Source organism: Anomaloglossus baeobatrachus, chromosome 2 (assembly GCF_048569485.1).
Source record: "Anomaloglossus baeobatrachus isolate aAnoBae1 chromosome 2, aAnoBae1.hap1, whole genome shotgun sequence".
NCBI lineage: Eukaryota > Metazoa > Chordata > Amphibia > Anura > Aromobatidae > Anomaloglossus > Anomaloglossus baeobatrachus.
In genome coordinates this window covers 737715106-737733279 of record NC_134354.1, presented here as the reverse complement: position 1 = coordinate 737733279, position 18174 = coordinate 737715106, and the positions used below count along the sequence as shown (strand labels likewise).

The 18174-nt window shown below is 43.7% G+C and overlaps 1 protein-coding gene across 1 annotated transcript in view; it reads right to left on the bottom strand.

The window, feature by feature from the left end:
- Positions 1-18174, bottom strand: part of CRYL1 (crystallin lambda 1) — a 214394-nt gene that overhangs the window by 10676 nt on the left and 185544 nt on the right. Inside the window, exon 7 of the mRNA XM_075334644.1 lies at positions 4406-4512. Coding sequence (XP_075190759.1) covers positions 4406-4512 — 107 coding nt within the window. The remainder of the gene's footprint in view (positions 1-4405; positions 4513-18174) is intronic.

The window sequence follows — 18174 nt, the reverse complement described above, 5'->3', positions numbered from 1 at the left end:
TGTGCTGGCTGCAGTGGGGGCTGTGCTGGTTGTGTAGAGCAGGGCAGTACAGCGGGTGAGATGCTCTGTCAGCGGTGCCAGCTTCAAATTATAGCGCCCGTAGTCAGCATAGTGCACAGATGGAGCTCTCGGCTCAAGAGCTCATCTGCACACACGCCGCCTTCCGTCCATTGATCTCCCAGCAGCGGACTTAAGGAAAATGGCGCCCGAAGGTGGCGCATGTGCAGATGAGATATCGGCTTATCATTGAGCAAAACACTCAATCTGCGCATGCGCCAACTCCGGACTCCATTTCTTTGAAACCCGCACCGCCCTGCTCCACACAGCCAGCACGGTGCCCACAGCCAGTACAGCCCCTACCACAGCCAGCATAGCCCCCACTGCAGCCAGCACAGCCTTCAATGCAGTGCCTGCAGCATCGCCCTACTGCAGCACTGCCCCTGCCTCCTGTGACGCCGCTCCACCACTGCTGCCGCTCCCCCTCCGGTGAGACACTACCGGAGTATAAGACGAACCAAATTTTTTTACCTTTTTTATCTCTAAGTTTGTGGTTCATCTTATAATCCGATGCATCTTATAAAATGAAAAATACAGTATATATTCAAATAAAGTCTTTCGAAAAAAAATGTGATAAAATCTGGAGCCCTTGGCTCAATACCCTGGGGCTCTATTCTCAAGTTTTACTATTAGAGAACCTGTTTCCTATGCTTTGGTAATTACCCTTATATTCCTAATTAGCTCCCTCTAATTTTCTACTTTACGATAAGGTTTCATGACTATGTTCATTGCTCACTACTCATACCACCTGGTATTAAATGTCTGAAAGTTTTTAGTTCAATGCTGTAAAAGTTTCTCTGTTCCTTTTTTGCTGTTTTATTCTTCTCTCTTCTATATGTTTATATATAGGTCGACCCAAGGCAATAATAGTTCTAATGTGATATTGGGGGAAGGGATCTCTTTCTGTGTCGTGTATTGCTGCGTTTTTCCACCCATCCGATGCATTGTAAAAACGCAGTGAAACGCAGTAAAAAACGTAGTGTTTTTACAGCTGCGTTTTTGTGCGTTTTTAGCGGCCAGAAATGCAGCGTTTTTGATGCCACAAAAAATGGTAAGGTGCGAACATAGCCTATAAGGTGTTTGTCTTAAATTAGTATGCAAAAAATCTATAATAAAAATAATCTGATTTAAAAAAAAAACTTGGTCCACACATGAAAATGTGTTTGCAGGACGCTGGTGGATTCCATGGACTCTAAAGGGCACTTTACACGCTGCGATATCGCTATCGATGTCGCTAGCGAACGTACCCGCCCCCGTCGGTTGTGCGTCACGGGCAAATCGCTGCCCGTGACGCACAACATCGCTTACAACCGTCACACGGACTTACCTTCCCTGCGACATCGCTGTGGCCAGTGAACTGCCTCTTTTCTAAGGGGGCAGTTCGTGCAGCGTCACACGGCAGCCATCCAACAGAAGCGGAGGAGCGGAGATGAGCAGGCGGGATATCCCGCCTACCTTCTTCCTTCCTGATTGCCGGTGGACGCAGGTAAGGAGATGTTCGTCGTTCCTGCGGTGTCACACATAGCGATGTGTGATGCCGCAGGAACGACGAACAACCAGTGGCATGCACCACCAACGATATTATGAAAAGGAGCGACGTGTCAACGATCAACGATTTTTGACGCTTTAGCGATCGTTGATCGTAGCTCCTAGCTGTCACACGCTGCGATGTCGCTAACGACGCCGGATGTGCGTCACAAACACCGTGACACAGACGATATATCGTTAGCGATGTCGCAGCGTGTAAAGCCCCCTAAGTCAACAAAAAGACCAAACGTCATCAGGTTCTATCGGGTATTACCACACTGAATGCTGGGTCTTCAGGGCTCTAGTGGCAACCTATGATCAATGAAATTCTTTATAATTTCCCTTAATTTGCACTGTAGTTGAAATTCTTTCATTGGCCCTATTAGTCTGTGCGCACCATGAAAAAAAGCACCATAAAAAAACACTAATGGACACTGATTCATGGGCTGTATTTGATGTTGTTCCACCAAGCTGATCAAGAAACATTCCTGTACAATCTTACTGTAACTTAATTACAAAAGATAAGGGCTCATGTGTATGGTATAGGACAGGACAGGATGCGAAACCTGTTTGGCTTCTTAGGCTGAGTTCACACGTCTAGCATTTATACATTTGAAAGGGATCCAGCAGCAATCTGTTATCTTAGCCAGAAAACAAAATATTCTTGCTGGGTTTAAAAAAATAAATAAATAAGATTGTTACTGGATCAGATTTTTTTTCTTGTTACATTGAAGTATTTGCAAAATAGATTCATTAAACAGTCATCCTTTTATCCATGAGCATCCCTACAAGTCAACAAAGGAATGGCTTTGCCATAACATGATCGAAGTTTTGGAGAGGCCCAGCCAAAGCACAGTCCTGTACGTGACCTGCATGGGGCCCATTAGATGCCCTCGTAATCTGACAGATTTGGCAGAGCAATGGGCCAATTCTAGATGTTGTCATCAATTCAAAGGGTATTTTAACAAAATATTAATTTAAAGGATTATTCCCATTTCCAAGATCCTATTCCAATATGTAGTAGGCGTAATAATATTAATATTGGCAAATGCCTCCAATTACACTGGGGAACGCAATTTTTTAGGAGTTAGGTCAGACAACTGTTCTTAATTAATTTTTGGATGCTGAATCCAGAAATTATCTCAGTTTTTCTCTATCACGTCAAGTTTTTGAACTATAGGATTTTTGTCTTCTCAAAAATATGTAAACTACTGTACCTAAAAAGTGTTTGTTTTTTTTTAAATAGTACAAATATGAGCAAAAAATGAAATATATAAGAAATAGGCACTGTCTCAGTTGTGACTACTCTTACAAGTTGCCACGTAGCTCTATATGAGTCGAATTGTACTCAGATAACAAGTCTTATTACAGAAATCAGTGCAATTGTGCTTCTATGGCAGGTAAGTTGAGGAGGAAAAACTTGACGTGATAGAAAAAAACTGACTACATTTTTGGAATCAGGAGGCCAATTTTAGTATAAATCAGCTCAAAAACCTAACTCAACAGAATTTTTTTTTCAAATTGTTCCCCAGTGTTATATATGTAGTCTAGTTCTCCTGATATAGCCACGTCTGTTACCTTATGTGCAGAGCACTACAGCTTAGGTATCCATGGTTACATCCACTCATATAGTGACAGTTAGTTGCTCATGGTCATAACCATGGATACCTATGCTGCAATGCCCTCCACATGAAGTAAGAGACATGGCTATATCAGGAGAACTATACTACATTTGTAATTGGAGGTATTTGCTAATATTATTATTACACTTACAACATATTGGGATAGGATCTTTAAGACGGGAAGACCCCTTTAAGGGTGTACGTATTTATGCAATCACATTATTTTAGTTCATTATTTTTCTTCTAATAAAAAGTCCAAAACAATTCTTCTTGGTATGATTTTCCTTTTGTTTACATGATAAAAACGTTGCATTTTAATAAGGGTATAATAAAATATAATAGACTAAACATACTGAGACACATTTCTTCATACATGAATTCAGATTTTTCATTCATTCCCATTGCTCCAACTCAGCAATTTAGCCATCAAGTGGAAACGTGTTCTGTGGAGTGATGAATCACGCTTCTTTATCCGGCCGGCTGAGGGATGAGTCTGGGTTTGGTGAATGCCAGGGAATTGTTACCGGTCTGACTTTATTGTAGAAAAAGTAAAGTTTGGTGAAGAAGGGATAAATGATATGGGGATGTTTTTTCAAGGGTCGACTTTGACGCCTTACTTCAAGTGAAGGGAAATCTTAATGCTTCAGAACAAGACATTGTGTGGAAACATTTTGGGGAAGGCCTTTTCTGTTCCCCATGAATCTTGTCACAATGCAAGGTCAATAAAGGTTTGATTACTGTAGTTTGGTGTGGAAGAACATGACCGGCCACACAGAGCCCGAACCTCACCCCCATTGAACACTTTAGGAATAAACTAGAACAGAGATTGGGGCCCGGCCCTCTCTTCCAACATCAATGTCTGACCTCACAAATGTTCTTCTGGATGAATGAGCCAAAATTCCCACAGACACTTTAAAAAGTAGAAAGGCTTCCGATAATTGTGGACCTGTTATTTTTTGCTATAAGTGATGGACTCCATATAAATGCCTTTGGATTTAGAATGAGAGCTCATAAAAGCTCCTGAAGCGGTTACTTCCTAATATGTAGGGGTCCCAATACTTTTGTCTATATCTAGTGCATATTATAACAATTGTGATAGAAATTTGGTCCTAAAAACATTTTGTGGTTTAGAGTTGGTCATTATTTTTAAGCTTACTAAGAAACTATAGAAACCAATACATTCAGATCCTTCTCCGTACCTGGTCAATTTTTTCTGCAACGTCACCTGAAAAAGGGGGAACTGGTCCAAAAGTTCCCAAAACTCGTTTCATGCCTTCTCCATATCGTTCACAGTAACTTTTAAAGCCTGGAACATATCAATGAATATATAGCAGTATTTTATTTTGAAGAAAATAAATGTATTTTTAATAACAACATCAGTAACCAATGCAACGACACAATTCCTGCTTCACCACATAGCTCCACACTGGTTTGTTGTAGAGAATAATGCTTCAAATAAAGTTGATAAATGTGGCCATTTTCTTTCTACAGGTTGCTAAAACTTTTACATAAATTTCCAAGTCACCACCATTTATTATAGTTTATGAATGTCTTTAAGTTTGATGAAGAAATTTTTGCCTAACTATTAGTGATGAGTGAGCACTAATATGCTCAGGTGCTCTGTACTCGTAACTAGTGATGAGCGAGTACTATCATGCTCGGGTGCTCTACTCGTAATTAGTGATGAGCGAGCACTACCATGCTCTGGGGTTCGGTACTCATAACTAATGATGAGCGAGCACTATCATGCTCAGGTGCTCTGTACTCGTAACTAGTGATGAGCGAGCACTACCATGTTCAGGTGCTCTCTACTCGTAACTAGTGATGAGTGAGCACTACCATGCTCGGGTGCTCTGTATTCGTAACTAGTGATGAGCGAGTACTACCATGCTCGGGTGCTCTACTCGTAATTAGTGATGAGCGAGCACTACCATGCTCTGGGGTTCGGTAGTCATAACTAATGATGAGCGAGCACTACCATGCTCAGGTGCTCTGTACTCGTAACTAGTGATGAGCGAGCACTACCATGTTCAGGTGCTCTCTACTCGTAACTAGTGATGAGTGAGCACTACCATGCTCGGGTGCTCTGTACTCGTAACTAGTGATGAGCGAGTACTACCATGCTTGGGTGCTCTACTTGTAATTAGTGATGAGCGAGCACTACCATGCTCTGGGGTTCGGTACTCATAACTAGTGATGAGCGAGCACTACCATGCTCGGGGTTCGGTATTGATAACTAGTGATGAGCGAACATTACCATGCTCGGGAGCTCGGTACTTGTAACTAGTCATGCATGAGCACTACCGAGCTCGGGTACTCAGTGCTCGTAACGAGTAGTGATGAGCAAGAACTACCATGCTTAGGTGCTCAGTACTTGTAACTAGTGATGAGCGAGCACTACCATGCTTGGATGCTGTGTACTCGTAACTAGTTATGAGCAAGCACTACCATCCTCAGGTGCTCGGTACTCGTAACAAGTAGTGATGAGCGAGCACTACCATGCTCCCGTGCTTGGTACTTGTGAAGAGTAGTGATGGGTGAGCACTACCAAGCTTGGGTGCTCGGTACTCGATACAAGCAGATGGATGCTTGGATGGGCGCGACCCGAGTATAATGGAAATCAATGGCGGACTCAATAATTTTTCTGAGAAATTTGGAAAAATGCTTGAGTCCCTTATTGACTGCCATTACACTCAGGTACTTGAGTCGCGCCCATCGACGCATCAACTGCTCGTTACGAGTACGAGCACCAGAGCATGTTAGTGCTCGCTCATCACTAGTTATGAGTACCAAGAACCTGAGCATGGTAGTGCCCGCTCATCACTAGTTATGAGTACCAAGAACCTGAGCATGGTAGTGCCCGCTCATCACTAGTTATGAGTACTGTGAACCCAAGCATGGTAGTGCCCGCTCATCACTAGTTACGAGTACCAAGAACCCGAGCATGATAGTGCCCGCTCATCACTAGTTATGAGTATCAAGAACCCAAGCGTGGTAGTGCTCGCTCATCACTACTAGCTACTTAGCAGACATTGTGTCTGTAACATACACTTATTAGAATTACAAAAATATGTCAGATTTCTTCTTGAAACAGTCCATATCTGTCAACAAGTTGTTTGTGTTGCTGCAGATCAGACCCAGTGAACAGACCCAGATGAGCTGCAATACCAGACATAACCAATGGACCAATGTGGCGCTGTTTAAAGAAGAAAGCAGCCATATTTCACTAATCCTGAACAACTGCTTCAAAATGCAAATTCTCCAACTGAAAACAGGCCAGCCAATCTAACAAATCTAAAAACGATTAGTGTACTGTAGGCAGAAGTAGACTGAATTCTGTACTACTTTACTGCAGCTGCTCAGGGGACACAAGTCTGGGTCTGTTGTGCCATAGGCAGAAAACAGACTGCTGCAACCTATGGTCTGAATATCAACTGAGAGGACAATGCCTGGGACCTAACGCTGCCAGATCTACACCTGGATGAATCTGGGTCATCTTCTGTAAGGTTATACAACGTACAGTATAATAACAATTACAGTTCCATACATATGAAATACTTTTAATTTTAGAATACCAGTTAATATGGCCATATCCAGTCGGTTTTGAAAGCTTTAGTGCATTAAGAATCTAAAAATTAAGCATCTTTGCAAATAGGGTTGATTGAAATATAGAGTCGTGGAGCAAAGTTTTAAGACTGACACAAATTTTGGTTTCCATAGCTTGCGAATTCAGTGTTTTTAGACCTTTTAGTCACGTTTCTCTGGTTACTGAAGTAAAATTGTAATCCTTTCATACGTTTTTAAAGTTTTGTTGATGAATACATTAAGTTTATGCAAACACTCAATATTTACAGTGCTAATCTATCAAGGGTGTGTCACGGGTGACAGACAAGTCCTGTGGTGTCCGGCTATAGAAGGTAAGGAGGGAGAAAAAGCTCTGCATGAAAAGTAGTGCACACCGAGAGAAAATATTAACAATAAATACAATTAGAAAATATTTTATTAGATATCAACCACAAACAACACATTAAAAACATTTAAAATACACCATAACCCTCACACCCCATGCGTAATGCAGTCCACAACATCAAAGATAATACAATTGTAAAAAGAGGGACCTGCAGAATTGAATAACAGTAACAAACACTAGCCTGTAATAAATATCCAACCAGGACCAATATGGCCTGAATAGCCTAATAGTCACAATACAGTATTGTATATGTGCATAAATAATACAAAAATAATAACATATACTATCTCAAAATTTGTATTATACATTGAATGCACTTAGTGAAAAATCCTAATACACCAAATATAAACTGATGAAGCTGCTGTGTGGTGTGGTAAAGGGACAGAATCAAACCTAGGGTAGATAATACTAAGCCTGAGGTAAAATGACCCCATCATAGGCATACAGAGCTAATCACTCCATTGGGAGGGATTGGCGGGCTAGTGTAACTGCAAAAGACCCATAGCAACCTGGGGGTGGAGGAAAACTGACCCTACGTGGCTTTGTCAGGGGTAAGTTTGAAGAGCAATAGTTGGTCGTTTGTTGTTTTTCCTTGTTTGTTATTCCTGTGTGTCCATTAGCGCCTACTGCCTAGTTCATAGAATGGTAGAGTTGGAAGGGACCTCAAGGGCCATCAGGTCGAACCCCCTGCGAGTGATGGCTTTCCTAAATCATCCCAGCTATATGTTTATCCAGTTTCTGCTTGAAGATTTCCATTGATGGAGAGCTCACCACCTCTCGCGGTAGCCTGTTCCACTCCCTGACAGTTGACAAAGAGCTCATCCCATCCGCTCCCTACCTAGGGCCCAGATCAGGGCTAGCTAAGCAGATCGGCGCATAGGTGCGAAAACTATCTAGTAACGTGAAGGAACCCAGCGGTAGGCTTGGTCAGGGGTCACCAACTCCCCCTCCACTAGACACAGGATTTCCCTTCCCTTTCGCCAATGGTTTGACACTTCCCTGTACCTAGTGTGACATGATCCTTGTTTTTTCAGACTATTTCCTCTAGACCAGATATGCTGGACATCAGCTTCTGGGCCGAATCCTGACAGATGACAACCAATTCTTGTCTAGTCAGTGCTTAGAGTTTAACCCAAATTCTGTGTTGTCCACTTACTTTATAAGAACGGACCACAGGTTCTAAATGAAATTGAAATCTAGGGAGTTTCCTGGCCATGGACCCAAAATGTCAATGTTTCGTTCAGTGAGCCACTTAGTTCTCATTTTTGCACTGTGACATGGCTTTCATCGTGCTGGAGGAACATTGTTCGGCACTAAATTGGTCCTGGATGGCTGGGTGAAGTTGCTTTTGGAGGATGTTTATATCCCATTCTTTATCCATGGCAATGTTCTTAGGTAATATTGTGAGTGAGCGTCATCCATGGATGACAAGAAGTCCCACAAATAAACCTGTAATGAACAATGCTTTTTCCAGCACCATGGCGCACCATTTCACAAGACAAAATTGATAATGAAGCGGATCAGGGAACAAAAGATTGAAATTTTGGATTCATGGACAGATTTCAATCCCACTGAGAACAGGTGGTTAATCCTCAAACAACAGAAATATAGAAACTGGGCTATACTTCAAGCACAGATTAGACAAGAATGAGTTGTCATCAGTCAGGATTTAGCCCAGAAGCAGATATCTAGTTGCCACGGCGAAGGGCAGAGGTCTTTAAAAATAAATAAGGGTCAACACTGTAAATATTGAGTCTTTATATAAATTCAATGTGTTAAAAGTTTAAAAATTCATGAAATGTTTATTTAGTGTACATTAAGGCTATGTGCACATGCTGCATTTTTTTGATGCTGTGTTTTTGGCCGCTAAAAACGCACAAAAACGCACCCGCGGCAAAAAAAAGCGGCAAAAAACGCATGCGTTTTTGTCGCGATTTGGTGCGTTTTTGGCTGCGTTTTTGATCTCTGCGTTTTGCTGCGTTTTTCCAATGCATTGCATGGGCGGGAAAACGCAGGAAAGAATTGACATGTCCATTTTTTTTTTTTAAGCTCAAAAACGCAGCTTAAAAAAAAAGTTGTGTGCGGACAGCAAAAATGAAAACTCATAGACTTTGCTGGGGAAGCAAAGTCATGCAGTTTTGAGGCCAAAAACGCACCCGAAAAACGCGCAAAAACGCCGCGAAAAACGCACTGTGTGAACTTACCCTTATAACCGACTGACTACAGGATCGAAAAAAAACACAGAAGCAACAAACTATATGGAAACCAAAATTTGTGTCGTCTCCAAACTTTTGTCCACAACTGTACAACCATTTTATGTACAGAGCTGCTATGCATACATGTTCTTTAATCGTATGGGGAAAATAAAGGGTTAAAGAAGTGGTTCACCGATATTCATTATTGGCTACAGCGATAGTATGTTGTGAAACAAGGCTTCTCTCAAATACCTTGTGTTTCCAATACTGTAGTGCATGTGAGCGGCGCTATTGCGGACCACTCTTCCCCATTGCTTGATCCCCGGGCTGCGTGACCTCGGGGATCCGGTGATGTCACGTCAACTTCCTGTTCACCTGACATCACCGAGGCCGGCCCCAGTCTCTGTGAGTCACTGGGCTGTGGGCAGAGTTTCACCGCTCATCACAGCCCAGCGTGTCTCCTGCTTGCGGCTGTCTGCAGCAAAGGAGGAGGGAGCAGGGTGATGGTGGGCTGTGACGCAGGGCTGTGCTGAGTGGTGAAACTCCTCCCACAGCCCAGTCACTCACAGGGACCGGGGCCGGCCGCGGTGATATCAGGTGAACAGGAAGTTGACGTGACATCACCATATCCCCGAGGTCACGGATCCTGGGGGTCAGGTGATGGGGAAGAGCGGTCCGCAATAGCGCTGCTATTAATAGGCACTATTGGCAGCACAAGGTATTTGAGAAAAACCTTGTTTCTCAATATATCGCTGTGGCCAATAATGAATATGGGTGAACCACCCCTTTAACCATCTGATCTACCATGAAGAATTCAAGAGACTTATATGGTTGAACAGTGATTTATTTTACACGTTTCGGAGATCGTAGTCTCCTTCATCAGGAAATTAACAGATGTACCAGATGTATTTTCCTGATGAGGAAGACTATGATCTCCGAAACGCGTAGAATAAATCACTGTTCAAATTTATAAGTCTCTTGGATCCTTCACGGTAGCATGGATGGTTAACCCTTTCTCTTCGCCATACAATTGATTCTAAACAAGGGCTGCAGCAGCTGTATCTTTAACATTCTTATAGCAGTTGTGACTTCACGTCATTTTATCCACTCCTGTTATAGGATAAGACCCTATGTTTGTGCCATTATTTTTTTCCAGCACATCTTTACATGTTTCTCCATTGTTCTAAATAAAGAGTCTGGGTGTATTCTGATCTTGAAGCCATATGTCCTTTCATTTACCTATTACTTTTCAAGAATGCCAAAGCGATTGATTCTCCGCTGTAGTCGTGGTGCACATGGAGGGTAAATAGTGAAAAGTCAGAGAAGTTCCAGAACTCACGGAAAAGAAAATCCTTATATCATTATTACGTCATCCTAATCCAAATGAATGTTTCATTCCATTTAGAGCTTTCAAAAGCACTATGTATAAACCATAGTACTACGGTATATTCTGCTGTGGAAAGCTCGGGATGTAATGAAATGCTCAGTTGGATCAGGGTGAAGTAATAAAGATATAAGGTTATCCCTTCCATGAGTGTTGGAGTTCTCAAATTTTGCAACTGTACAGTCCCTGACAGAAGTTCTGTCTCTTATCTATGTTATGTAAATAAACGCTTATAACCTGACTTTAAATTCATCCATTGGTTTTATAAATTACTCTTTTGAAAGCTGAAACCCTCACAAATTTGGTTTAGGTTATGAAAATAAAGTTGCTGCAAAGCTGAAATATTGATCATTTAATGAACACAGAAAGGTCAGATTTTGGCAAGACAAAAGTTTTGTTGCCTTGTCATAGAATGCACCCAATCCTAGCTTACATCCTCACCTGTGCTCACTAAATGATCGGTTAATTGGTGGGTGTGTATAAAAAGAAGCCCAGCACCCCAGACCTTCAGTTGAACTGCAACTTGACCTCTGACAAAATGCCAAAAATCCACCCTTTGACCAAAGCCTTGATTATCAAGAGGCTGAAGAACAGATCCACTGCAGAGGTGGCTGGCACCTTTAATGTGTCTCAGCGTCAAGTACAAAGAATTAAAAAAATATTTGAAGAGACTGGAGATGTTTTTGACAAGCCTAGATACGACAGACCCCGCAAGACAACTGCTCAGGAGGAACATTTGTTGGTTAGAAAATCCAAATCCTGACCCTCTTCCACTGCAGCAGAGCTCCAACAGGCCTGGTCACTTCAAGTCCCTGCGTCAACTAGAACAGTTTGTAGGATTCTGTCTCAAAATGGCCTCCATGGTTGAATCAGTGCCCAGAAGCCAGCACTAAACAAAAGGCAATTAAAAAAACGCGTAGCATTTGCCAAGTCCCACAGCCTGCTAAACCCATGGACGCTGGAAAAGTGGCAGAAGGTGGATTTCTCTGATCTTCAGTCTTCAGTTGAATTACACCACAGACGCCGCTAAAACTGCAGGAGTCCTACTGGAGCCCGTATGGATCCAGAAAACAGTTAAGTTTGATGGTGGAAAGATCATGGTCTGGGGTTAAATTCAGTATGGGGGTGTGCGAATCATTTGCAAGGTGGAAGGCAATATCAATAGCCTAAAATACCAAGAAGTATTAGCTACCTCTTACATTCCCAATCATAAAAGGGGTCAAATTCTGCAGCAGGATGTTGCTCCATCTCATACATCCATCTCTGTAACAAAGTTCATCCTGGCAAAGAAGATCAAGGTGCTCAAGGACTGGCCAGCCCGGGCACCAGACATGAACATCACTGAACATGTTTGGGGTAGGATGAAAGAGGAAGCTTGGAAGGCAAAACCAAAGAATCTAGATGAACTCTGTTAGGCATGTAAGACTGCATTCTTTGCTATTCCTGATGACTTCATCAATAAATTGTATGCATCATTGTTGAACTGCATAGATGCAGTCCTTCAAGCTCATGGAAGTCACACAAAATCTATATATATAATTGCCTTATTCTGTCTGTCTGTCTGTCTTGCTCCAAAATTGTGTCCTTACAGTGACAACCGTCGGATTGGCCACTGGGCTCGGCCTGGCCCCGCCCCCCCCACGGATTGGCCACTTGGCTCGGGCCCGCCCCCGCATGGATTAACCGTTTGGCCAGGCCCGCCCCGCGCACGCGATGCCCGCTAGGCCACGCCCCCCGCACGCGATGCTTGCTAGGCCACGCCCCCGCACGTGATGGCCGCTAGGCCACGCCCCGCGCACGATTTCCGCTAGGCCACGCCCCCTACACACGATGACCGTTAGGCCACGCCCCCTCATACGATGCTCATTCAGAATGGGGGGATGAAACACGATGGGGGGTGTGCAGCATAGAGGATGGAGCATGATGGGGGGTGCAGCATGGGGGTTGGACCACGATGGGGGGTGCCAAGAATGGGGGGATGAAACACGATGGGGGGTGTGCAGCATGGGGGATGGAGCACGATGGGTGGGTGCAGCATGGGGGATGGAGCACGATAGGGGGTGCGCAGCATGGGGGATGGAGCACGATGGGGGGTGCGCAGCATGGGGGATGGAGCATGATGGGGAGTGCAGCATGGGGGATGGAGCACGATGGGGGGGTGCAGCATGGGGGATGGAGCACAATGGGGGGTGCAGCGTGGAGGATGGAGCATGATGGGGGGTGCCCAGAATGGGGGGATGAAACACGATGAAGGGTGCGCAGCATGGGGGATGGAGCACGATGGGGGGTGCGCAGCATGGGGGATGAAGCATGATGGGGGGTGCGCAGCATGGTGGATGGAGCACGATGGAGGATGCAGCATGGGGGATGGACCACGATGGGGGGTGCACACCTCCCCCCAAAACACACACACACCGCACAACATACCACACACACACTGGGAACCACAAACACTGCCCTACACAGACACCCACACACACAACACCCAACACACAAACACCGCGGCACACACAAATATACGCACATACCGCACAACACACACATTGCACAAAACATACCTCCCCCCAAAACACACACACGCACCCCACAGCCACACCCACACAAAACCGCGCAACACACACAGCACCACACACACACACAACGCTACAGACACACAGCGCTCCACAAACAACGCAACACACACAACGCAACACACAAACAACACCGCTCTCACACACACACCCCCCCGCACACCACAACACATATATATATATATATATATATAACAGAAATCATGCATTAACTACACAATACTTAAATTCTAGAATACCCGATGCGTAGAATCGGGCCACCTTCTAGTATTAAATATGGCTCTAATAGCATCGCAACTTCATTCACCAATGTTATGCAACATACAGTTAGGTCCGGAAATATTTGGACAGTGACACAAGTTTTGTTATTTTAGCTGTTTACAAAAACATGTTCAGAAATACAATTATATATATAAAATATGGGCTGAAAGTGCACACTCCCAGCTGCAATATGAGAGTTTTCACATCCAAATCGGAGAAAGGGTTTAGGAATCATAGCTCTGTAATGCATAGCCTCCTCTTTTTCAAGGGACCAAAAGTAATTGGACAAGGGACTCTAAGGGCTGCAATTAACTCTGAAGGCATCTCCCTCATTAACCTGTAATCAATGAAGTAGTTAAAACGTCTGGGGTTGATTACAGGTGTGTGGTTTTGCATTTGGAAGCTGTTGCTCTGACCAGACAACATGCGGTCTAAGGAACTCTCAATTGAGGTGAAGCAGAACATCCTGAGGCTGAAAAAAAAAGAAAAAATCCATCAGAGAGATAGCAGACATGCTTGGAGTAGCAAAATCAACAGTCGGGTACATTCTGAGAAAAAAGGAATTGACTGGTGAGCTTGGGAACTCAAAAAGGCCTGGGCGTCCACGGATGACAACAGTGGTGGATGATCGCCGCATACTTTCTTTGGTGAAGAAGAACCCGTTCACAACATCAACTGAAGTCCAGAACACTCTCAGTGAAGTAGGTGTATCTATCTCTAAGTCAACAGTAAAGAGAAGACTCCATGAAAGTAAATACAAAGGGTTCACATCTAGATGCAAACCATTCATCAATTCCAAAAATAGACAGGCCAGAGTTACATTTGCTGAAAAACACCTCATGAAGCCAGCTCAGTTCTGGAAAAGTATTCTATGGACAGATGAGACAAAGATCAACCTGTACCAGAATGATGGGAAGAAAAAAGTTTGGAGAAGAAAGGGAACGGCACATGATCCAAGGCACACCACATCCTCTGTAAAACATGGTGGAGGCAACGTGATGGCATGGGCATGCATGGCTTTCAATGGCACTGGGTCACTTGTGTTTATTGATGACATAACAGCAGACAAGAGTAGCCGGATGAATTCTGAAGTGTACCGGGATATACTTTCAGCCCAGATTCAGCCAAATGCCGCAAAGTTGATCGGACGGCGCTTCATAGTACAGATGGACAATGACCCCAAGCATACAGCCAAAGCTACCCAGGAGTTCATGAGTGCAAAAAAGTGGAACATTCTGCAATGGCCAAGTCAATCACCAGATCTTAACCCAATTGAGCATGCATTTCACTTGCTCAAATCCAGACTTAAGACGGAAAGACCCACAAACAAGCAAGACCTGAAGGCTGCGGCTGTAAAGGCCTGGCAAAGCATTAAGAAGGAGGAAACCCAGCGTTTGGTGATGTCCATGGGTTCCAGACTTAAGGCAGTGATTGCCTCCAAAGGATTCGCAACAAAATATTGAAAATAAAAATATTTTGTTTGGGTTTGGTTTATTTGTCCAATTACTTTTGACATCCTAAAATGTGGAGTGTTTGTAAAGAAATGTGTACAATTCCTACAATTTCTATCAGATATTTTTGTTCAAATCTTCAAATTAAACGTTACAATCTGCACTTGAATTCTGTTGTAGATATTTCATTTCAAATCCAATATGGTGGCATGCAGAGCCCAACTCGCGAAAATTGTGTCACTGTCCAAATATTTCTGGACCTAACTGTATCTTTGTAGTAGAAGTTAATTATTTGTTTGAATTTCACATTACTTTCTGTGGGCAACAAAACTTTTGTCTTGACAAATTCTGACCTTTCTGTGTTCATTAAATGATCAATATTTCAGCTTTGCAGCAACTTTATTTTCATAACCTAGACCAAATTTGGGAGGGTTTCAGCTTTCAAAAGAGCAATTTATGAAACCAATGGATGAATTTAAAGTCAGGTTATAAGCTTTTATGTACATAACATGGATAAGCGACAGAACGTCTGTCAGGGACTGTAGGGTTAGCCTGCACTCGACTTGATTTGTAGTCTGTTACCGTTGAGACCCATACGTCTGTCAGGGACTGTAGGGTTGGCCTGCACTCGGCTTGATTTCTAGTCTGTTGTCGTTGAGACCCATAGATCTGCAGAATATGTTTAGTCAAGATTTGTGCAAAGCCGTTTTTCCTTTAGCTACATTGTAGTAAAAAAAAAAATGGAATGCCGAACATAACATTCAAGAAATAAAACTTCCGACATAATTACCGGTAAGTCTAATATACTGTTTCGATTATCAGTGCTTCTTAGCTACATGAATGAAGAGTTCTGGAACTTGTACAGTGCATGGATTCCAGACAACATCAGTACTGGAATCAGTTCACACTACTATCATGTTCTGCTATTTGAGGCTATTCTGCTGTGATTCTTGCTAAAATAATGGACAGATTCTTCTTTCCCTGAGTTGAAGCATTATAGTCTATTCAGCACTCAGGTTTCCGTCTCACCAGAGTCTGGTGCTCTCATTGTCTTATTTATTTTGTCTTTAGGATTCAGTCCAATTTACCTTTTAGCCAAAAGGTCCCGTAGGATGTACAGGATTTTCTCACTAGGTCACCTTTTGAACTATGAGGAAGACGGGAGAGCAGGCTGTAGCCTCGTGGTGACATATTACTGACACTTCTGTCTGTGATCCAAACATTAACTAGTCTCTGATCTTACCTGACAACTTCTTGGCTAGATTTATACTCCTTGTGTTTACATTTCGTGGAACTATTGACCATGTCTATGGGCATGTCACCAAACACACTGGGAGATTTCCAATGACAATATAGCACAATGTGAATTGAGCCATGAAGGATGGCCACTGGGATCCCCACCGATCTCAGTAACGAGGCTCTGAAATACCCTGTTTAAATGCAGGGGCGGCAGACGCACTCCACTACTCCATTCATTCTCAATGAGACTGGCACCGTATTCTGGCGCTGTGTTCTGCTATGCCTGGCAGTCCGAAAGAGAATGAATGGAGCATGGAACAGTAGAGCCCGTGTCCGTCCACCACTTAATTCAAAAAGGCATTTCGGAGCTCTATTACCGGGCTGGTGGGGGTCCCAGCGGCCAAACCCCAAGTTATCACATATCCTATGAGAACATGTTAAATGTTATTTATTAAAGGGAACCCATCACCATGAAAATGCAGTTCAATTTGCTATTTCTGTATGCACACTTATACATAGAAAGCTGTCAATCATTGATAATGCACAAAATCCCAGAAAAAGCAGAAGTATAAGTGATTAAAACAAAAAAGTTATACTGAATCTTTTCTTAGAAATTTAATAACATCAATCTACTGTGCACCCCCTCCTCTATAACATAATGACTGCAGATTGGATTGCATTTTCATGTTGACAGATTCCCTTTAACAATTTAAAAACTTGTAAAAGGTGGGACGGACCCTTTAAGTTAATTAAAACATTATATTTTTACAAAACTTACAATCAATATGGTAATAAAATATACAGATAGTTCTAGTTTAAAGAGCATGCCATCTTAACTATCGGCGGGATGTTATAAAGCAGGAGTAGCTGTGTAAATTGATATATAGTTTTTATGGAAAAAGATATACCTTGTATTTTATACATTCAGATCCCGGCTCACTTGGGAGTCCAATGTGCGGTCCTAATCAGTGATTGACATAAATCACTATTTATGCTCATGTGACGCCCTGGACCAGCCAGGTAGTCCCAGATAGAGCCCCGCACAACACCAGTCCCCTAACAAGGTGTCAGCAGCCAAACCATTAAAACCTATTCACCTCTCTCAGTGCTTGATGGACACACCAGGGGGCAGAGCCAGGCGGTTGGCCACACCCACCAAGGAGTTCAGAGAGCCTGAGGCAGGAAAAACAGTTCAGTTTAGTCTAGGAGTGGAGTTTCAGAGTTGAGTGGAGGAGGTCAGGCCTCTGTGACAGGCCTGTAGCAGACTGACAGGTGCCAGGGTAGGAGCCCGGGCACCTTTGGCTAGGAGGCATACGGAGGCCTCTGCCTGCAGGAGCCGGGAAGACGGCTCGGTAGTGGCCCGCCGGTACTGACCCGGGGAAACGACTGGAAACCAGAGCACAAAGGGGGGTACTCAGACCCTGAAGCTAGGTCCAGAAGCTGCTGGGGGCTAGCTAATTAACTGACTGTGGCCAGGACTATAGGTCCTTTCCCACCCAAAGTTCCGACTGAAGACAATAGCCCAACGAGGGGGATAGAAAGCCACCGCCATGGCAAAGAGATCCCATGGGCCAGTGTCTGCGGGCAAAGGGCTCTTCCGACATCTACAAGCCGGGAAACGGACTCCTGTATTGCAAGTTCAGGTAGTCCATCATCACAAACAGGTGCAGCAGAAAGGCAGAGACCACCAACCGGGTGGGGGACCAGACTGCAGCCGGTTGCGGGCACCAACCACCATCACCTTGGTTTACCAGAGACTTGTGTGTGTTTCTAATCGTGAGTACACCAGTGCCCTCCGGCTGCCCATATCCCTACACAGCCAAACACCCCCCCCAACGGATCCCGGGGCCACCATCCGTACCCACAGAGGGTTTAACAACTTGCTGCGTAACATCTCC